The sequence below is a fragment of the Lithobates pipiens genome, unplaced genomic scaffold (assembly GCF_037356315.1).
Source record: "Lithobates pipiens isolate NorthernLeopardFrog02 unplaced genomic scaffold, aLitPip1_a1.2 Scaffold_28, whole genome shotgun sequence".
In the NCBI taxonomy this organism is placed as follows: Eukaryota; Metazoa; Chordata; class Amphibia; order Anura; family Ranidae; genus Lithobates; species Lithobates pipiens.
The window spans coordinates 179520452-179543321 of NW_027507789.1; the positions used below are offsets into that span (position 1 = coordinate 179520452).

The 22870-nt window shown below is 44.4% G+C and overlaps 1 protein-coding gene across 8 annotated transcripts in view; it reads left to right on the forward strand.

The window, feature by feature from the left end:
- The window catches only part of KAT7 (lysine acetyltransferase 7), a 55891-nt gene extending 46921 nt beyond the window's left edge, over positions 1–8970 (forward strand). For all 8 annotated transcript variants that reach the window (XM_077459995.1, XM_077459998.1, XM_077459996.1 and 5 more), the window contains one exon: positions 1542–8970. In XM_077459995.1, coding sequence (XP_077316121.1) covers positions 1542–1643 — 102 coding nt within the window. In that variant the 3' untranslated portion in view covers positions 1644–8970. The remainder of the gene's footprint in view (positions 1–1541) is intronic.
- Positions 8971–22870: the final 13900 nt, after the last annotated feature.

The window sequence follows — 22870 nt, forward strand, 5'->3', positions numbered from 1 at the left end:
GACTGGATGGTTTCCAGCCATCTCTATGAGCTTGGGAGGCAGCGTCTAGACATTACTTCTGGTTCTGGCAGATGGAAACTTTTTTTATTTTTATTTCCTGGAAAGCAGAGATCTATTTATTATTATTATTATTATTATTATTATTATTATTATTATTATTATTATTTTATTTTTATTTTTTTGGATCTTATGCTTTCCAGGGTAAACGAGAGATTTAGGGTCCTATAGACGCCAGATGCCTCCATTAAAGAGAAAGTAAAGGAAGAAATTTTTTTTTTTTTTAAAAAGGCACCCTGTAAGGCAAAGGCATAATGAGCTAGTATGCATAGCATACTAGCTCATTATGAATAACTTGCCTGAGCACGAAGCCCCCGAAGCGGTCCTCCCTCTTCCTCTTCGTCGCTGCCATGTATCCCGGAGCGACTTCCGGGTCTTGTGGCTCCGGCACTGTGATTTGCCGGAGCCGCGATGCCGTCACTCCCGCGCATGTGCACGGGAGCCGACACTCGTGGCATATCGCCGTGATCTGCGGCATGCCCAGTGCGCCTGCGTGCCGCTGTCTACGGGTAAATATCTCCTAAACCGTGTAGGTTTAGTAGATATTTCTTGGACCTACAAATAAGCCTTAATCTAGGCTTATCTGTAGGTCAAAGTTGGTTGTAAGGGTTTACAACCACTTTAAGAGGACCTGTCATGACTCATTTCTATCACAAGGGATGTTTACACTTCTTGTGATCGGAATAAAAATGATCAACAAATTTAAGGGGGCAGTGCTTGCATGCAGAATCAAACACATACATAGGTCGCGACTGCATATGTAAACGGTGTTCGCACCACACGTGAGGTATTGCCACAAATGTTATAGTGAGAGCAATAATTCTAGTGCTAGACCCATATGAAGTGTCACCTTTGGAGATTTCCGAGTACTGTAGAGTGACATGTTGGGTATCTATTTACTTGTCGTAACATTTTATATTTTAACAGAACATTTTTATTTTTTTGCATTCAAATTCATTAGTGTATTGTTTGCCCCCCCCCCCCCCCAAACAAATTTGTGTTTTGCAAATTTGCTGCAGAAATACCGTGTGACATAAAAAATAATTGCAATGACTGCCACTTAAAAAAAAACAAAAAAAAACAAAACAAAGTTAATGTTTGGTTCTGAGTGACTTTCTAGAATGGCTTCCTTTTTTTTTTTTTTTTTTTTTTTTTTTTTTTATTGAATCCGAGAGTTGATTTTTTTTTTTTACATGTAGGAGAGACATGCCAGAATTGGCCTCGGCTGGAAGTGGTTAAAGAACGTCAGTCACTGCTAATACATTATTTGTACGCCTCTTCATACAATGAAGTTTTTTTTTTTCCAGTCAATAAAGTATTGTCCACCTCCTGAGTGTCCTTTGTGACTATGCATGGATTAGAATTATGCTTAGCATTTAGTCATTGTGGTTTATTTGGATTGTTTATCAAACAGATCTATTGTATAATATTTATCATATAAGAAACTCCAAGGTGTTCCGTCATTTTGATTTATGTCCCTGCAGGATCTAATTGATGAATGGGCAGCAAAAGAAGCAAAGAGAAGCAACAGCAATAAGATAATGGATCCTAGCTGCCTAAAATGGACACCGCCTAAAGGAACATGAACAGCATGATCTGTCCCACCCAAAACCTCTGCAGTCTCCTGTCACGTCTGTGGATTTCCAGCATGGACCAATACATCTAACTACAGAAGCTTTATTTCCTTTGGATGTCCCGTGAATCTACCATCACTTCAGCTAAAGCCACATCTTCATAGAAGTTACTTCCTCCAATGTGACATAAGCTTTCATACAACTACAAGCCCCATTCTCTGCCAACCACAGCGAGGCGTGCTGGGTTTGTAGCTCAGACATTTGGAGTTCAGCTTTTTTAGTTTTATTTTTCCTATTTAAAGTGCTTTTTTATTTTCATGAATTGATCCAGATTTCAATATCTTGGGTGTAATGATCTTTTACCTTAGTTATACATGGTGCGTTTGTGTTCCAGAGTTTAGGAGGACATGTCCGTTTTCTAAAATGTTTTGGCCATCAGTTGGTTTGACGCAAGACATGAAATTTAGTATGGAATCTGTCTACAGACCTTCCATTTGCTTTAGAAACTACTGTCATGTTCTACGGTGTCCATTTTAGGACATACCTTCTTATATATGTAGTCTTCCTTTTCATTTACCTCATCCTTTCTAGCAAAGCTGCCACCACCTCCCTGCTACATTTTTAATAACCTGGTATCAGAATATCTGTATTACTTTACCTTTTTTTCCAATGGTGTCCTAATTAGCATTGTAAGTAATGACTTGGCTGCCTGTAAACATGGGATAAGTGCTGCCATTTTCACTTTCTGGTTGGGACTTCTGGAGGGGAAGGGGTTCAAAGTATCGATCGCTCACATTCACTTTGTTAGTATTGCTGGAGCTTTTAAACAGCACAAGCAACTCCCATGTGATCCCCAGCCACTGGGAAGGGCGTGAGGGGTCACTGTTATCTGAGAACTTTTAAATCTGCTCGGATTTAAATGTCTTGTCCAGTTTTAGAGCTAATCCTTGGAAAGTGGTCATTTTATGCTAAGGTACTCTTGTAGATGTATTCCCAATGAGTACAGGTAAACCTTCAGTCCAGGCTCAGTTTTTTTCGGTCGGGAGGTATGACGAGGATGGCTGGGAGTTGCTTCAATGTTAGGCGATATCAAAGAACAGTACTGTTTAATGCTGAGACCACAACCCTCAGAGGAGGGCTTGTATAATTTGTATCTTCATAAAGGAGTAGCTTAAAGAAAAGCCAAAAAAGTACAAAAAATGGCCATAATTAGCTTCAAACTGAACAATGTATTCCAAAGCTGATCTATTTTCTTAGAGATGGTGTAAATGGCATAAAGAGTTATCACTGCTGCTATTGTGGCGCTAGTTAGGTCCATTGTCTCTTGCGATAGGAAGCAGATTTTTCTACATTAGAAGTCTTCTACCTGCCAGTACAAGCATTTTTTTTTTTTTGTAAATTCTGCTCTCCATGTATCAGGTGGACTTAAAGTGTTACTAAACCCACAGCCGTAAAATCAGCCTGTATATGCAGTAAAGCATACTTGTTATACTCACTGTGGAAGCTAAGGGGTTACTCCTTTGCATTGTGTAAAAAAGGCTGTTTGATCCTGTATGCACATATCCTCCCCTTGCATTGTCTCCAAAACCTGTCCTGATAAGACAGAGTAAATGGAGTTGGGCTGCACATGCTCAGTCGGGTGTGTGTTGCTAGAGAGTAGTATTTTTATTTTTATTGGGAGGATGCATGTGATGAGTACAGGGCCAATCAGCACTGTCCCGACAAGAGGGTTAAGAGTCCTGCATCCTGATAGGACAAGTCACAAGACTACTATATACTGCTGATGAGAAGAGGGTATATAGCAGTTTATATTTACTAAAACTTACATTTCCATGTTGTGTACTGTGGGAAACTAGATGTAGTGAATGGAGGCTCCTGGGTTTAGTAACACTTTATAAGAGATCTCTATATACCCCACTGATTACAAAACATACTGGAGAACAGGAAGACATGCAGTGCGTGATCCTTGCCAATTGTTTTTTGGACCGTATAAGTGTAATGGGGAGTTTTCAGCATCAATCAATTTTAACAATCCTCATAACAGAATCCAAACTACCTGTCTGAAGTCCCCTGAAGCAAACACTTGGTTTTACACCTGACCCATTGTAGGCATTGACTAGCCATATGCATGTTTTTAAAACATTGCATCCCCTGCCATCCTGCGATATGGGTTTTGGGGTTTCCTGGCCAGTCATGATTGTATAATGTGTTTTCTGGGCCTGTCTGCTGCATGCATGGACTTTGTTCCTCTGTATTTTTATTTTTTGCAACTAACATTCTCTGCAGTAGAAGAAGCTCCCCCGGCCCTGCTGGATTCCCAAGTCCCTTATCTTCCACTTGTTCCAGTGCTGCAGCCTCTACCAGAGTCTCTAGCATTTAACACTTTTAGGAATTTAGGATCTTCTGGCCCCCCAATCCCCACCAGCTGCAGCGGTGGAACAGTGTGAAAATAGGAAACGTGGGCTACTAGAGAGTATAGGAAGCTTTCATCTTGAATTGTTTTGGAGGCTGCTTTATTGCAGCTTTGCTTTAAAGCATGGGGGCTGTCATTTCTGACCTCTTCTGAAAGAAAAAGAAAAAACTTTGTTGTGCTGATTCAGCACTTTTAATTCCGTAAACCAAACAGGTATGCAGAGTAGAAGTTTTTCATGACTTTACTACATGCCGTCTCCAGTTCAGTGCCTCAAAGTATTGAATCTGAAGGCAGCTAGAATTTTCTGAGTAGGTCAGCTGTGAGATTTTTCTCTTGCTACAGGTTTCCTTTTAAGCCCCTTTCACACTGAGGCAGTGCGGGCATTAGCGGTAAGGTGCCGCTAGTTTTAAAGGTGCTTTACCGCTGTTATAGTGCCCCTTTTTTGTCCGCTAGAGGCGGGCTTTTAACCCCCTGCTAGCAACCGAGGAAAGTGTTAAAAACACCCGTGTTGCAGTGCTGCCAAACCGAGATTAGCAGGCGCTTCGGCATCACTGCCCATTCATTTTAATGGGCAGGGTGTTTTGGAAGCTGTGTATACAGCACTCCCACACCGCCCCAAAGATGCTGCTTGCAGGACCCCCCACACCCCCTGCAAGCGCACCTCCCCAGTGTGAAAGCACTCGGGCTTTCACATTGGAGTGGCTTGAGAGGCGCTATTTAGCACTAAAATGCCTGAAAAGCACCCCAGTGTGAAAGGGGTCTTAGTGATACACATCTGTGCCCTAACCTAGAAATGGGGCATCTTTAGTGTACATGCCTGTGCAATCCCTGTCTACCTTACCCCTCTGTAGTGTGCGGCAATCGGAACAAGAATTAGTGTTGTCGGGTGGTGAAGGGTTTTGTGCCACTATTTGAAGAACACAGGCCGTCTTTTATTTAAACTGATACGGTTACCTCTTCTTCTTCCTTCTTCGTTTTTTTTTTTTTTTTTACATTTTACTTTACCTTTTCAGATGCACTGCTAGTAGAGTGAAAGATTTCAGATTCCTGTTGATTTCAATTCTCTAGGCCCACTAAAAGCCCATTAAACAGGCTACTCCTTTTTCTATTATAGCCTTGAGAAGGGCATTGAAAGCTTCATGACAGCAGCTCCCGCTTCCACACATTGAATAGACTCATCAGTATGCAACCTTTCAAGGACATAGTGCAATCCTATGGAAACTGTAGATTTTGTAGATAGTGTTCCAAACCAGCTCTTAGCATATTTTACCATTGCTCGTGTCGAGTCTAGGTTAGTCTTGCTTAATAAGATCCAGTAAAGCGTTGTGTATGGCTTGCAGTTCTATTGTCCTATACATAGATCTCTCTCTGTGTGAGCTCCAGTGCCCAGATGTAAATCGCACCTTAATCTGCATACAGGACAGGCTCTATATCTTGTAGATAACACGGTCTGATTTCCATATGGTTAGCTGTGTGTGACCGTAGACCTCCCCGGGTCCCTGTTATTTACAGTAATCCATGCATTGCAGTGGAAAAACAATAAAGTTGTTAGCATTGATGGCAACCAGTGTATTAAAAATACATGAGCTTCAAGCCGAGTAAATGTCGAGGCAATTTAATCTCTTGCCTCCCCAGTGTACCAGCACAATGTTTTGTTAAGATTATGGTTTTTAATTAGTTTCCTTTTTAGTCAACTGTTACTGATCCATCCCATTTTAATCTGGTTTTTATTTTACGTTTTTTATCCTTTTTTTAATCTACACAACTTCCTGTTTGTGTTGCTGCACTTGGTTTATTGTTTTATAAAGCGTCTTCTGATGAACATGAGCAGTCTTGTTCATTAAAGCAATCCTGTGCTTTGTCTTTGCAAGGGAAAGTAACCAGTTTGCTTTAATGTCCCTCTCTGCAGTAGAACACGCTTTTTAATATACTACCCCACTGCTCCATTCAGCCAAGAAAATACTTCACACATAGTATATAGCTCACTCCTTGCTCTATGTACATCACTGGTGTTTGGACCTAGTAGAGATTCCTCGGCCCTGTGTAAGCTCTAAATTGAGTTTACAGATGAATTCCATCCTCCTTACAATGGCTGGTTGTGTAGTAATCAGAAGTTTACTAGTATAGATACCCTTGTTGGTATAGAGGAGTATGTAGCTTACTCATTCTCATGTACAGCACTGATGATTGGAACATAGAGATTTCTTGTACCTGTGTAAGCTCTAAATAATAGAGCTTATAGAGGAATTCCATCCTCGCTGATGGCTGACCGTGTGCTGTGTAGTAATTTGTAATCAGAACCTTACTAGTATGTAGCACACTCCTCATTCTCTCATGTACAGCACTGGTGATTGGAACATAGAGATTTCTTGTACTTGTGTAAGATCTAAATAGAGCTTATAGAGGAATTCCATCCTCATTGCTGATGGCTGACCGTGTGCTGTCGTAATTTGTAATCAGAACCTTACTAGCCTTCTAGTATAGAGGAACCTTACTACGGTAGTATGTAGCTCACTCCTCATTCTCTTGTGTACAGCACTGGTGATTGGACCATAGTAGAGATTTCTTGGCCCTGTGTAATCTCTAAACAGAGCTTACAGAGGAATTCCATCTTCATTGATGGCGGACCATGATCAGAACCATACTGGTATAGAGGAACCTTGCTGGTATAGAGGAGTATGCAGCTCACTCCTCATTCTATTGTGTACAGCACTGGTGATTGGCACATAGTAAAGATTTCTCGGCCCTGTGTAACGCTCTAAATAGAGTTTACAGAGGAATTCTATCTTCCTTACCGATGGCTGACTGTGTGCTGTGAAGTAATCGGAAACTTGCTAGTCTGTCCTTTTGTAAAAGCAAAATGATTGGTAGTTATAGTTTGCTGACCATCGCACATTTTATTTTACATGGGATGATACCGTCACGTAAAGCCTATCGGGGAAAAATAAAAATTCTCCCTTGCAAGGGTTAAATGCAAGTTGATGTTTGGGATACCAGAAAAAGCATGCTTACCTTCCCAATCACTGCTCCACCAGTAGGTGGCGCTCTCCTCTTATGGACTGGCCCTCTTGTATAGTACAGGACTATAGGCCCAGGTTTGTAAAGGGTATTTTGTCCTATGCTCCTGAAGTCAGAGGCTGCAGGCGTTGATTTAGTAGCTTTGTGGAAGCCTGCCAGGGACTGGGTAAAAAAAAAAAAATGCTTTTTCAGGCACCCTGGGCATAAGTAAACGTGCTGTGCCAGTGAGAAGTCTTGTTTTCCCCCGGAGTTCAACTTTATTTATTTTTTTACATGCTTCAGCATGCTTTATAACGTGACGTATTGTAAAAGTTCAGCGCACAAATGCTGTAAACGCAAGATGGATTATGACAAGTACTGTACGCATTTTCTTTTTGTACTGGACAGGCAGCAGTGAGCTTTGTGATCAGAGAAGAACGGTTTGCATTGCCCATAGCCTCCAATCTAATTCTCCCTTTGGTGGCTCCTGGTACAGTACAAGAGTCCCTGATTTTGCTAACACCGTTCCTTCATACATGTCGGTATCTTTAAGTTTTTTGCACAGTGACTTTTTGTAGTCTCTCAGATGAATTTCTCATTATATTGTTTTTGCACAGTGACTTTGTAGTCTCATATGAAATTCTCATACTATAGTTTTTACATAGTGACTTTTTGTAGTCTCGCATGAATTGCTCAATGTACAAGTGAAAATCATTTTTTTTTAATTGTAAATATTAAAAATAGCGGTATGTTCTTCTTCTTTTTTTTTTTTTTTTTTTTTTTTTTTTTTTTCTTTTTTTTTTTTTACCACTTGTGCCATGTAACTAGAATCAAAAATAGCAGCTGTATATCAGCAATGTGTTCTGTTGCAGATCTCCAATCCCTTGAGATACTTCAGAAGTATGCAATGGTTGGAAAGCTCTTGCTCATCTATGTATACAGCTTAGTTGAGCGCCAGTACCATCCGTTTACACTAGGGGGGTGTATAATATATCAAATACATTTGTGACTAATGTCGCCGAATACGTTTTTAAGAATGATCTACTTTATGAATTTTTAAAGAACAGCAGCTCCATCTAGTAAAAATTGTGAGGTATTGCGTGTGTATCGCAGCACTTGGTCTCGGATAAAGGTTTCTCTTCTGGAATCGCTGCTGATCTCCGTAAACCTCAATATTTATAATGTACAGAGGAACACTATCAATGTTAATATCCTTTTTTATTAAAGGATCCTGAAAAGACAGGTAATTTATACAAAAAAAAAAAAGTTTCTTGTGTGAATTACAGAAACTTTGCTGTATATAAGGTTTTAATTTGTGGGGACAGGCAGTTGACTCGTGTATAGTAAGGACATAGTGAAAGTACATTACATGAATTTATTTCTATGAATTTTTGACAGTTTAAAGGAGTCAACTTGTATTTTTAATGTTGGTGGCCCTTATTTTCTTAACTTGACAGGATGCCTTTACAATATCAATGTATTTTTATGTTGCTCTTTTCGTCCATATTGTGTTGGTGTGGTAAATTACTGCTGTTACCCATGCTGTACTTTGCCTTGCATTCCAGCCAGTAAACACAAACCCTTTAGTTCAATTCAATATATTTATGTGATGCCGGTATTAGGATTGTGCCGCAGCAAACTGTTCACACTTCAAAAGTAAATGACTCTCCCCAGACAAGGACTTCTCAAAGTGGCCCTGTGGTTTACAACGTGGCCAGGAGACTGCACCCTTCATCCCTTATCTGCTACAAGCGGGAACAGTCCTGTTAGAGCAAAGATCTTACATGTGCAGCTTTGCAGATTATTTGCACTGGATAAACATATTTTATTTATGTTTTCTGCTGTAGGCTGTTATGTGACTCACTTTATGTTAATATCAGAACAGTATCTTGCCTACTCAATAAAGCATGTACTCTTCTTTCAATGGAATTGTTTGTGGACTTCCCTGTTGTTATGTGAATGCAATTATCTTAAAAGCAATGTGATGGTGTTCATATTTTATTATTTTTCTCCCGTGGGACTAAAAGCAGTAATGTGGGTAAAAAAAAAGCCTTTTTAATTTATTTTGCAGACGAGCCTACAAAGCATTATAACCACGATCAGTACAGTGAAAGTGTCATACAAGGCTCTTTCAAATTATTTGTTTCCCTCCAGCTGTCTAAAAGAGGTATGGACTTTGGAGAGCTGGTGGATGTATAAGTGGACTAAGGCTGGGTTCACACTATTGCGAATCGGCTGCAGGGTTTCTCCGCATCCAATTTGCATGACAGGAGAGTGTGTCAGTCTCTCAACTGAGCAGTTTCACACAGCTCTGGGGCCGCCGCTGAGGGGATTGCACAGGGGTCCTGTGCATCTTTGGTTCCAGTTTCAGGTTCGAATTCGAGCAAAAATTCCGACCTGATTCACCCCTGAAATGAAGAACAGGGAAGCACCAGACCCCTCCTGTGAACTGCATCCAAAGATTATGTGAACCCTGCCTCAAAGTGGGGTAATCGCCATATTTTTGTTCCATTTGAGAACCAAGTCTCTGCCTAGGTGGATGACGGGACTTGTAGTTTGCAGATCCTCTGTGCATGATTGATACGGCTGTGGGAGCAGATCTACTTGCAGCCTTGCCAATATCAAATCCTGACTGATGCAGAGGAAGGTAACCTCTACACGCTGTTTTGGAATGGGGTCAGCTTTGCACCAGGTTTCGTGTTGACCACTTTCTGACCACGCTATAGCCGAAAGATAGCTACAGCGCAGGCATCTAGTCATGTCTTCCCAGATCCCAATCACAGTGGCCCATTGACCATGCGATCAGCTGTGTTCAATCATTGCTAATCCCATGTAAACCAGTGCCGGCTATCTGCATTTCCTTTCTTCAGCGCTGTTACTATGTGAGGATGGGAAGCCTGCCAGTGCCACCTGCCAAAAAAATTGGCCTAAAATATCGGCCGCAGAAATTGGCATCATATATCGGCCGCCCCAATTTATAGATATCGGCATCAGCCAGAGAAAAACCCATATCGGTCGACCTCTATAAATGACACTGGCAGGGAAGAAGTTAACAGGGGCGATCACAGGGTTAAGTATGTTCTAGGGAGGTGCTTTGTAATTGTGGGGGGTGTGGACTGACTGGGAGTATAGAGGGATCGCTGTTCCTAATCATTAGAAACAGACTGTACTCCCCTGACAGAACAGGGATCTGCCTTGTTTACATTGACAGATCCTCCTTCTGCCTCTGTGGCGCGATCATGCGCATCGGCTCGGAGCCGATGTGCCCGCTGTATCACACGAGGCGCCGTACCGGTATGGCGATTTGTGAAATAGAGCCACCCTGCTGCAGTATAACTGCAGCGGCTGGTCAACGAGTGGTTAAAGTGATTGTAAAGTCTTGTGTTTTTTTTTTTTGTTTTTTTACAAGAAAAAATAAAAATAAATGTTATGCTTGCTATCTGCATATATCTGCTATCCTGTTGCAGCGGATTTGCACAGAGCAGGGGGCTGGAAAGGAATGGGAGAGAAGTGCCAAGCTGATCTTAGTGTAGCATCATTTTAATAAATTGTTAAAATAAAATAGTGTGAATTGAGGTACAAATTGCACTCACATAGTGCTCTGTAGGTGAAGGCTTGCCAGGTGCAGCGGTGGGAGAAGCCGCTGGTGGAGCCTGTGTTTTAGTAACAAGCGCCGGGTGTTGGCTGTGTCTGCAGCCTCAAGCGCACTCGGGAAGACGGCGGCTCTAACTCTCATGTGGAGGTTTTCCAGAGCTGTCAACCTTGACACCGCCCACCAGTCTTTGGTTAATCGGAGCGTGTTTCGGAGGCAAGGCCATGCCGCCTCTAGGTCTCGAGGCTGCAGACACAGCTGACACCTGGCGCTCGTGGCTAAACTCAGGATCCACCGGTGGCTTCTCTCACTGCTGCACCTGGCAAGCCTTCACCTACAGAGCACTATGTGAGTGCAATTTATCATTTATTCAGTTATTTTTTTTAACCTATTATTAAAATGATGGTGCATTAATATCGGCTTGGTGCTTCTCTCCCATTCATTTCCAGCCCTCTTTTCAGTTACCGGGTCCCCAACCTGCACCTGAAGCAGCCTTGCCATCGCCAACGTTACACAAACGTTCTGAGAGTTTCTCATTAACTTTTTTTATAACTTTTTTTTTACTATAAGTGACTTTTTGTGAGGTTTTTATTTTCTTAAAGATTTAAATGTCTACACATACGGTAATACCATATTAACTAAATTTTATAACAGAAACAAAGAAAACATTTTGTTTTTTTCAACATTTTTCAAAATTTTCGGTCTTTTTAAAAAATAAATAAAGAACCTAGTGGTGATCAAACACCACCCAAAGAAAGCTCTATTTGTGGGGGGGGGGGGGGGAGATAAAAAATTTTGTTTGGGTACAGCGTTGCATGGCTGCGCAATTGTAATTTAAACTGGGACAGCGCTGAAAGCTGAAAATAGGCCTGGGCAGGAAGGGGGCAAAGTGCCCTGTATTGTGGTTAATTATGTTCAATTTCTCTTTCATTCATTGACTGACACAGCACCTTTCAATCTTGACCTTAGGGTTATAGCGCCGCCTTCAGGAGAGGACTAGGCAGAACATGTAAAAACAGCAAAACTGCACAGGGGGTGGTCCCACTGGCTATAACCCATCACTCTGCTTCCAGCAGCTCAGTTTTATTTTTTTTCTGCCTAGTATAGCAGTAGGACCTGGCTCCCTGTGGGGACCATTGGTCCTTGGAATCTCCCTCTCACTTTCTTCTCTCCCTGTCCCTTTCCCCCCTCCCCATGCTAAGGGGGTGCGGTGCACATACTTGGCAGGGGGCTGGGCGTCTGGTGGTCCACTCGTTTCCTCCCTGTTTTTAGGCTGTTTTTTGAGTATCTGTGTGTGTTGCCATGTGGGGACGGGACCTGCAGCCATTTTCTTGTAGCCACCGCCAGTTTATTAACCGTGGCCATTTTGCCGGCACTCTTGTTAGTTTAGTGGCCATTTTCTAGTAGCCTCAGTTTTGCTTTACTCTAGTGCTGGGTGGCTGGTTCAGTCTGGAACAGCACAAAACTGACACAGAACACCTTGTGGCTGGCACAGGGGAGAGTGGATGGTGGCAGCACAGCGCAGTATCTGGGTCAGTGTGGTGAGTCCTGTGGGGGCTAGGAGGGTGGGCATTTTTTTTGTGGCTTGCCTTAGGTTCCTAGTGACGGGCGAGAGTGGGTCAGCATGGCGTCAGAAGCTAGCGTCCCTGTTATTGCAACCAGTTCCCCTGCACCTGCAGTGCCTATGGACGTTCTGTCGGCGGTCCCGGAGTCCTTTGTTCCTAGGGTGGAAGCAGCGTATGGGTGCAGGGTAAAAATGCCCCCTCCCCCCACCATCTTCTGGGGAAATCTCTGATTCAGACTCTGGTCCCGCTGTGACAGGCGGCCCCTGTTATGACGCGTCAGAGGATGTTGATCGGGACCATTCGGACAGGATGATTCCAGGTCAGCGCACGAAAAAACACATGTAAGAGCACTTATCACAGCGGTGCGGGATACCCTAAAGATGGAGGATACGGTGGGGGCATCTACAGAGGTGTCGGTCCCTTTTGGGTCCCACAAGCCAGCCCGCACGGCTAAGGTGTTTCCCTACCTAACTTATTTTGATACGTTTATTTACAAAGAGTGGGGAAGCCCACAGCATGCCTTTTCAGTCCTGAGACGGATGGCGATGCGTTACCCCTTTTGAGGAGAGTTTCCTGAAAAAAATGGACATCTCCTCCTGTCGTTGACCCCCTGGTATCAAGGTTAAATGAGGTAACCACGATTCCAGTGGAAGGGACTTCTGCTTTCAAGGACCCTGCCGACAGGAGGGCCGAGGCGGTTGCCCGGTCCATGTTTACGGTGGTGGGGTCAGCATTGCCGCCAGTGTTAGCCACAGCCCTGGTATCAGACGCTTACTGAATGGGCTAAATTGTTGCAGCATGAGTTGGAGAAGCAACAGGCTTCCCCAGTCAGCATGGAGCTGGCGGACCAGTTGGTTCAGGGCCTTAAGTATACGACCCCCTTACTCTCTAGAGCCTCAGTATCAGCTGTGGTGCTACGTCACCTGATTTGGCTAAAATGCTGGTCTGCGGACCAGGGATCTAATAAAGCACTGGCGGATTTGCCCTTCCAGGGAGAGAGGCTGTTTGGAGCCTTGCTGGAGGACATTATTAAGAATATTACTGGGGGTAAGAGTACGTTGCTCCCACAGTCCAGGAAAGGTAAGGAGCCACACCGTAAGCAAGGGCCCTCCCTTTTTCCGCTCAGAAGCGGATTTTTCATCCATCCGGATCGGCAGGTAAGCGCTCCCAGTCCAAGGTGCCCGCCGAGGGACAAAAGCGCCCCTGGTTTCGCAAGCCAAACAAGCCTGCAAACAAATCTGTTGCCGCATGAATGTTTCTCGGGTGGGGGGTCGCCTTCGGGAGTTTGCAGCTCGGACCTTCCTACTTTCCGACCAGTGGGTCTGCAAACTGGTTTCATCAGGATACAAGATAGTTTCTTCTCCGCCAAACAGATTTTTTCTCTCCCACCTTCATCCTCTTCCAGCTCGTTGTGAAGCCCTGTTCAGGGCAGTACAGGACCTGCTGCTGCATGGGGTGATAGTGCCTGTGCCAATGCCGTAAAGGTTTCAATCTGTTTGTAGTCCCAAAGAGGGAAGGAGTCTGTCCAGTCTCAAGGCCCTCAACAGCTTTGTGAAAGTACAAAGGTTCAGGATGGAATCTGTTCGCTCCGTGGTCCCTGCACTCCATCAAGGGCATTTCCTGGCTTCCCTGGACATCAAGGACGCATACTTGCATGTCCCCATATGCGTCAAGCATCAGATTTCTGCGATTTGCAGTCAGGGAAGAGCACTACCAGTTTTTGGCTCTCCCTTTTTTGTCTGGCGTCCGCACCCTGAGTCTTTACCAGTGTTGGCTCCAATTCTGGAGCTGTTAAGGCAACGAGGGATCGCAATCGTTTATCTAGACAATCTCCTTTTGAGGGCAGCTTCTGCATCAGAATTAAGGGAGGATGTAGCAATCGCCATACAGACTCTCCGGGAGTTGGGTTGGGTGCTGAACCTAAAGAAGTCGGTGTTGGTGCCAACTCAATGCCTGGAGTACCTGGGCTTACTGTTGGACTCCTCAGAAGTAAGGTTTTTCTCCCTTCAGACTTTTCAAGCTGCGGTGAAGTTGTTGGTGAACTGCAAGTGTTTGTCACTGTGCTTCTGCATATGAGTTCTGGGCCTCATGGTAGCCGCTTTTGAAGCGGCACCGTACGCTCAATTTCACACTTGAGTCAAAAGAAGATTTTGTCAAAATGGAACAAATCTCAGTTATCCCTGGATTGTCATTCGGGTGAGCCAGCTAGTCAGGGATTCCCTTCCCTGGTGGCTGAGGTCTCCAGGCCTTCAGTCCGGGAGATCGTTCCTTCCTCTCCATTGAACAGTGATCACAACGGACGCCAGCCTGACTGGTTGTGTGTGGGGGGGGGGAGTTTTAGGCGTACAGTCTGCCCAGGGCTTCTGGTCGTGGGAAGGATCCCAACTGCCGATCAATGTGCTTGAGCTTTGGGCAATCAGGCTGTGCATCTCCACATGGTCAAGGAGGCTACAGGGGCATCCAGTCAGGATCCAACTGGATCAAGTTGGACAATGCCACGGATCAAGGAGAAACAAGGAGCTTGGCTGCAGCACGGGAGGTTGCTCACATCCTGCGGTGGGCAGAGCGGCACATGCCGGCCCTGTCGGCCATATACATTCCGGGCGTAGAAAACTGGCAGGGGGACTACCTAAATCATCAGATGTTGGACCCAGGGGAATGGTCGTTGCATCTGGATGTATTCCGGCTCCTTTGCCTAAAGTGGGGAACACCAGATGTGGACGGAAGGTGCAGAGGTTTGTGTCCAGGACAAGAGACCCCTGTGCTGACGCGTCAGTGGCTCCTTGGGGGCATTATCGGCTGATTTATGCCCCCCCCCCAAATTTTTACCACGTCTGCTGCGCAGAGTGGAGGCCGAGGTGATTCTGCTTGCCCCAGATTGGCCTTGACGTCCTTTGGTACGCTGGCCTAGTACGGCTGGTGGCAGATGTTCCTTGGCGGCTGCCGATGCGAGAGGACCTTCTATCATAAGGTCCGATACTTCATCCTGCTTTACCGTCGCTGGTACTAAGGGACTGAGATCTGTCAGACTCGGTAATTTCCACTATGCTGAGGGGACAGAAATCGTCTTCTCAGAAAATTTACCATCGTATGTAGAAAGCTTACATCTCCATGTGTGAGGTGATGGGGTGGCGTCCGCGCACATATTCAGTTTCCAGGATCCTGCTGTTTTTGCAGCGAGGAGTGGATCAGAAACTTGCCTTGAGCACTATCAAGGGGCAGATATCAGCCTTGGCTGTCTTTTTCCAATGTCCCTTAGCGACTCACTCATTGGTGAGTATTTTTGTGCAAGGGGTTTGATACGTAGTCCCTCCGCTTCGACCACCACTACCTCCCGTGAGATCTGAATCTGGTGCTATCGGCGCTTCAGAAACCGCCGGTTGAAAACGGCAATTCCCTTGTTAACGCTTCCTCAGAAAGTAGTCTTTTTTTTTTTTGTGGCTATTACATCTGCCAGGAGTGTTTGAGTTGGCGACCTTGTCATGCAAGTCGCCTTGCCTGGCCTTTCACAAGGATAAGGCGGTGCTACGTCCGCAGCCCTCTTTCCTTCCAAAAGGGGTTTCGGCATTTCATCTAAATGAGGACACAGTGTTACCATCCCTATGTCCTAAGCCAACACACCGAAAGAAGTTGTCTTACTTTTCCTGGATGTGGTCCGGGCTCTACAGGTGTATCTGCTGCCGCTCCCTTCCAGCAGTCAGACAATCTTTGTCTTGGTGACTAGTCTGAAAAAAGGTCTGGCGGTCTCATCGACCACCGTTTCTCGGTGGATCAGACAGATTGCGGTTCTGGCCTATGCCTTAAAGGGACGGGTGACCCCCTTTTCCTGTCACAGCTCATTCCACCAGGGCAGTTGGAACCTCCTGGCTTTCCCAACTTCAAGCGTCTTTCTCCCAGGTGTGTTTTAAGCAGTGACTTGGCCGTCTGTTCTTGCAGTTTTTACATGTTCTGCCTAGTCCTCTCCTGAAGGTGACGTGCTGACCCTAAGGTCAAGAATTAAAGGAGCTGTGTCCACCAATGAATTTCAGAGAAAAGGATTTTACGGTGAGTACAAAAATCTATTTTTTTCGCCAATAAATAACTTCTACAGCCCGCTTTCTCTTGTCTGCTCATTAGCCTAGGGCTCATGACATCACGCACAGCTCTCACTCTCCTCAGAGTTTACCAGGAAGGGGGGGGGGGGGGAGAGAATGAGTCATAAGAGGGCCAATGAAAGCTGCAGAGCTGGAGGTGTGCCTCTGTGTGTTTGTGTAAACTTAAGCAGTGAACAGGCAGCAGCTTCAGCTGCCCTCAGATAAAATGACTGCAGCCAGACTTGGTGGAGGGAGATTTCTGCAGCATATTTTGGCAAGTACAGAATCACAGTTTATATAAAATAATATGCAAAGTGGTTGGAGGGAAGCTTCAGAATGGCAAAGATGTTTTTATAACAAATTATGTGAGCCGAATGCAGTTCCTCTTTAAACTGAATATATCAGCTGGGTCCACGTAAAAATAAATAAATAAAAACAAACAAAAAAAAAATACACTTCAAACATGGTCGTTTCATCACGGCACATCTTCTCATGTCGTTTCATTCGGGCCACCAGGCCTTGCTTCTTTGTTGCATTTTCCGCACAGACCTGCTTTACCCATAGGTAGAGGAACTTCATCAAAATATTTCTAAAATGGGTCTCTTTTACAGCCTGCTGCAATTTTGCTCCTCAAAGGAGGAATAAAAGCACTTCAAGCTATGTGCAGAAAGATCACAAGGTTTATAAGCCGCTTTGAAGGTTTCACTTTCATTTTTACTGCTTGCCCTTCCTCCTCACACTTGGAGCCTGGTACAGGAGCATTTCTCTTTAAACTATCATCCAGTTTGTAGTGTACATAGATTTGCAAATCAATGTGATAAAAAAAAAGTTCAGGATATTTCCTTTATCTCATGGTTACTGTGAGATTGTGTAAATGCATCAATGCAGTTCATGTTTTCCCAGCTTGCAGAGCTTAGATTCAGTGGATGAGTTTACCAAAAATGTAAATATTGCAGAATTTACAGCCTCGTGCTACATAACTATGCTCCATTTGATGCTGAATAAATGAAATTACTATTGTATCTTAAATAGAAAACTATATTTAGATAGATTTTTTTTTTTTTGTTTTACTCCAAAATTATTTTATTTAAATTTAATAAAAATCTAATCAGATTTAACTAATAAAAAAAAAAAATAATCTGATTAAAATTGTAAAAAATCAGATAAAAAAAAAATGTATCGATATTTGTCTACCCTGGTAGTAATTAATGCTGTAATGAATGGATTCCATTCATGACAATTGTTTACTACATGACATATGATCGCATAGCGATCACGTGCTACCTAGGCTGCCCACTGGGTCGGTGGACACAGCGGTTGCAGATCACGCCACTGCAAACCTATGCCTTGTGCCTGAGGGAGCCACCTGGCTGCAGTAAAGGTACTGCTCGGGGTCAGCAAGTGGTTAACACTCTGTAACTGGGAACTGAGACCAGTTACTAGAGTTTTGGGAGAGGATTGATGTCCCGTTCTTGCCTGATTTAGGATTCAAAATGCTCAACAGTCCTGGGTCTTCTTTGTCATATTTTGCACTTCAAGATGTGCCAAATGTTTTCAGTTGCTGAAAGGTCTGGACTGCAGGCAGGCCAGTAAAGCACCTGGACTCTTCAACTATGAAGCCATGCTGCTGTCATAGATGTGGTGTGCGGTTTAGCATTGTCCTGCTGAAATATGTAAGGATTTTCCCGAAATAGATGTCTTCTGGATGGGAGCATAGGCTGCTCTAAAACCTGGATATATTTTTCAGCATTGATGGTGCCCATTCCATACACACTAATGCACCCCCATACCATCAGAGATGCAGGATTTTGAACTTTGAACAGATAAAAAGCTGGAAGGTCCCTCTCCTCTTTAGTCCAGAGGATGCGGTGCTCATGGCTGCCAAAAAGATTGTCCAATTTCCTGACCGCAGTACAGTCACTGCAAGGTTTAATTGCTCATTTAGGTCTAGGGGGCTTATTAACCCCTTCCTGCCTGCCCCAGCTTCCATTTAAAAGGTTCTGAACACCCAAGGAGCTGAGAGGATGGAAGATCATCTGGCCACTGTGATTGGCTTTCACACGATCAGGAGCCAGTCCCGATCGTAAGTGGGGTCCGAGAGCCGTCTTTGACAGCTTGGTCTGTGTGCTGGGAGCATGCAGTGAGTGTGCTCTCAGCACAGAAGCATTGCCCCCTCCCCCCGTCAAGTATATGTGTGGCATGTGGGTCTTAAAGCTCACCCGTTTGCTGCCGCACATATGTGTTAGGCGTGCAGCAACTGATTAATGAAGATTTACTTACCAGATTCGCCACTCCGCTATGCTGCTAAACTCCCGCATCATCTTCTCCCCTATGCTCCAGCGGTCTATGGTCCTGATATAATCAAGACTAATGCAGGGTTTATAGCCCTGCATTGGATATGAGGACTGCACTGCCGGATCGTGGGGGAGCGCCATCTGGTGGAGAAGCAGAGGATCGGATAAGTAAAAGTGCTTCTCTCTCCCTTAAGGCCCGTAAACACGATCAGACTTTTTGACAACAAACATGCAAATTAGCTGTTTTGGAGCAACATCCGACTGCGTGTACACTCCATCGGACAAACTTTTTCGGTTTTCATCTGACTTTTGTTGGCTGTGCGAACGGACAAACTTTTTGATAACAGTCCGATGGAGAAAATTCCGAACGTGTGTACACAAAACCATCTGACTTTTGTACAAAGTACAAACACGCATGCTCAGAACCAATGCAAAAGATCAGACAACAATACAGAAGTTGACCAAAGGTGGTGCTGGAGTAATTGAACATCCTCTTTTGAAGTGTCGTCAGTACATTGAAATGTCACTACGTCCGTGTTTGTTTCCTAAAAAGTCTGATTGTGTGTATGCAATATAAACTCGCGGCCAACGCCCTTTGTACAAAAGTCCACGGGAAATTTTGTACAAAGTCCGATCGTGTGTATGCAATACAAACTCACGGCCAACGCCCTTTGTACAAATGTCCAGGGGAAAGTTTGTACAAAGACCGATCGTGTGTATGAGGCTTTAGAATGAACAAGCAATTAACCCTTGTAGTGCGGACATAGCCTATCTGCAAGGGACCATTTTCACATTTCAAAGAGTTGGTTTTTAAAGGAGGTGTGGTCTGATAAAAACACAGGACTGCCATTGCTAACCTCCTCCTCCTGAAAATGCCAGGTGCTTGGCTGTCTCTGGCTTCAATGCTTTCTTAGTCACAGACCTGGAACAAACATGTAGCTAGTGAAGTCAGAGAAAAGTCAGATCTCCTAATAGTCACACTTGTTCCGGGTCAATGACTCAGAAAGTCCTGTAAGCTTTGGGTCATCATGATAGCCAGGACACTAGTATTTCCAGAAGGAGATCCCAGCAATGGCAGCCTCCATATTTTTTTCTGTACAGTCTTCCCTTATTGCCGAATACGGATATCACAGAATCTGTACAAATGGCGGTAATAGATGTGTATGGGGAAGATCATTATAACATAATGAATGTTATGATTACCTACAATACCATTGTAGTGGTGACGGGGTCACTCTAAGAGAATCTATGTATACTCTGATTATACTATATTTCTGTGCCGCCCCACAAAGTATTTGTTCATAACTTTATTAGTCTACTTACACCGACAGTTTATGTTAATTCTACCTTTTGAAAAGAATATTGAACACACCCACACCGATGAAAAAAAATTGCATTTATTTATTTTTGCATTTGAGCCTGAAAAGCATTACAACCAGGATCAGTGGATGGCGGGTGCAATGCTCAGGCTCCTGCAGACTATTCCTCCAGCTGCAAGTCTATACAGCGGTACGGACATTCAGTTACAGGGCTGGAGGAAGTGATCAATAGACTACGGGTGAGGTGATGTTCCGTTCAGTGGAGGCACCGGGATGGGGGTGCTTTACCACCTTCAAAATTTCTTTAAGCACCCCCATCCATTGGGCATCTGCCTGGGTTTCAATTCAGCAGTACATTCGCAGTGCAGTGCAGGCTATACCGGTGTTCAAGCACAGAGGAGGTGCTACTGCAGCTGCTCCGCCTCCTTCCTCAGCCAATACCGTGCTGTGAATCACCCTGAAAAAGCCCCCTCTTCCCAAACTGTCACATTGGATAACAAGTTAGCCTAGGAGAAGAGCCAGGGGACCCAGTTGTCTGCCACATCTCCATATCATGTAGGAGGAGGAGAGCCTGACACCAGCAAAGGAATGCGTCTATGACTAGCGCACAGGGAGTTTGTCTTTGACCAGTTGGATGCCCAGTTGGATCAGCGGTCCCCACCCCAGAAGTCATGGCATTAGAGGTTATGTGTGGGCTCAACTTTCCATTCCTACCCCAGTCATAGTTTGTCTTCTTCTGGGGGCCTCCTCTCCCCTCCCCCCAATCTCTTCAGTTCTCTCCCCCCTCGGTTTATCACAGGGGTAGGCAACCTGGGGCCCTCCAGCGGTTGTAGAACTACATTTCCCATGAGGCATTGCAAGACTGGCAGTTAAAATTACTACCAGAGGCATGATGGGACTTGTAGTTCTGCAAAAGCTGGAGGGCCCCAGAATGCCTACCCCTGGTTTATCACTTTCCACTCTTATTACCCCCTCTGCTCTCTCTCCAATGATGGGACTTGTTTTATCCCCAGTGACACAACAATGGGACTTATCCCACTGACACCAATGGTGGGACTCATTTTATTTCAACTGACACTAATGGTGGGATCTATTATTTTGCCTTTGACACCAATAATGGAGTTTACTTTATCCCACTGACATCAATTATTGAACTAAATTTAATATCAGTGACACCAATGATGGCACTTATTTTATTCTCTTTGACACCAATGATGGGCTTTGTTTTGTGCTCATTGTCACCACCAGTGATGGGACTTATTTTCTTCTAGTGACACAAATGATGGGATTTATTTTATTCTCACTGGCACCAATGATGTAGCCCCATTCCCTCGTGGCAGCACACTTCGCACACCTCATTTTTCTCTCAAACTCTTTGAGGTATCCCTCTTAGGCTCGGTTCACACAGGGGGCGATGCGAGGCGACGCGACTTGCCGCGCCGCGACCTTCCGCGACCTCAGCGGCGACTTGCAAATGACTTCTGTATAGAAGTCAATGCAAGTCGCCCCGAGGTCGCCCAAAAGTAGTACAGGAACCTTTTTTCTAAGTCGGAGCGGCTCGAGTCGCTCCTCTTAGAACGGTTCCGTAGTACAGAACGGGGGCGACTTGTCAGGTCGCGGCACGGCAAGTCGTGTCGCCCCCTGTGTGAACGGAGCCTTAAGAATTTTTAATTGTTTGAAACTGTACTAAAGGATATATACTTAATGAGAGCCTTACATTAATTCTGAATAAAATGGCATTGCTCCTAGTAAACAATGTGGCCAATATAAATAAACATCACCTTCTCACATCTTCTGCCACCAGCTTGATCCATCTTGTTCCAGAATTTTTCCAAAATCTACACAACAGAATGTGCAGTGCACCGCAACAAGCGACTTTGCGTTGTGGTGCGCTGTGTTGGGAGAAAAGAACCTATAAATCAATGCTCTGCACATTGCTATACACCCTTTCCATTTCAAACAAACTTTGCATAAAAAGGGATTTTTGGTTCGCATGTATCGCAATACATGTTTAAGCTAGCCAACTGCGTCAAAGTAATCCCTCTCTGGCCAGTTTTTTTTTTTTTCCTATACATACAGAGCAAAGCGTAGCGGTTCCAGTATAACAACACTGCAGCTACAGGGAAGAAATTCTTGGTGGTGTCATCTTGTCTTTTGACACAGGGCACAAAGCTTGATGGTTTTTATCAAGAGAGACGCTGTAGGTGCAGGACACAAGTCCTTGGTGGTCTCTTCTGTATGTATAGGAATTGATGATGGCATGTTTTGCAGGTGAATTCCATAACTCCCAGTTGATCCAGAGGAAGGAAAAAAAAAAACTCTTGTGCAGCATGGTGTAATTTGTTCCAATGGGGCACAAAATTCCTTCCTGATCCACGAAGGTGATCGGATTATTCTGTGGATCAACTATCTGTGGTGAGCTGTCAGTGGGCACATGGCCTGTGTAGTAGCTTTGAAATCCCCACTCTTCTACTCTCTAGGGCACTTACAGGATAGATCAGTGATATTCTGACTGGTCATCGCCAGCACAGAACATCGAGTGCTGCAGATAGAAGATGGAGAAGAGCAAGGATTTCAAATCCCCGGACCACTACACAGGCTCCGTGGGCACTAACAGTTCATCACCCTGGGAGGTAAGTACAGCTGATGGTACAGTATGGAACTCACCTGTTGATCCAGAGGAAGGCGAAAAACCCTTATGAAGCCCTTATGGTATAATTTGCTCCAATAGGGAAAAGATTCCTTCCTGACCCCCGAAGGCGATCGGATTACTCCCTGGATCAGCCATCTGTGGTGAAAAGAATGGTGGTAAAAATTCTGTGATGTTAAGAAATTGTCAAAAATTTGTAGAATTGTTCTTTCTGAATCTTCACAGGACGATGTCATTGTCTAATGCAGATTCACATGCGTGCCCACATGCTGTTGATGTATGTGAACCGGGGTAAGTATATCTCCTCTCCTGGATTCTTTGATGTTTTTGGCATTA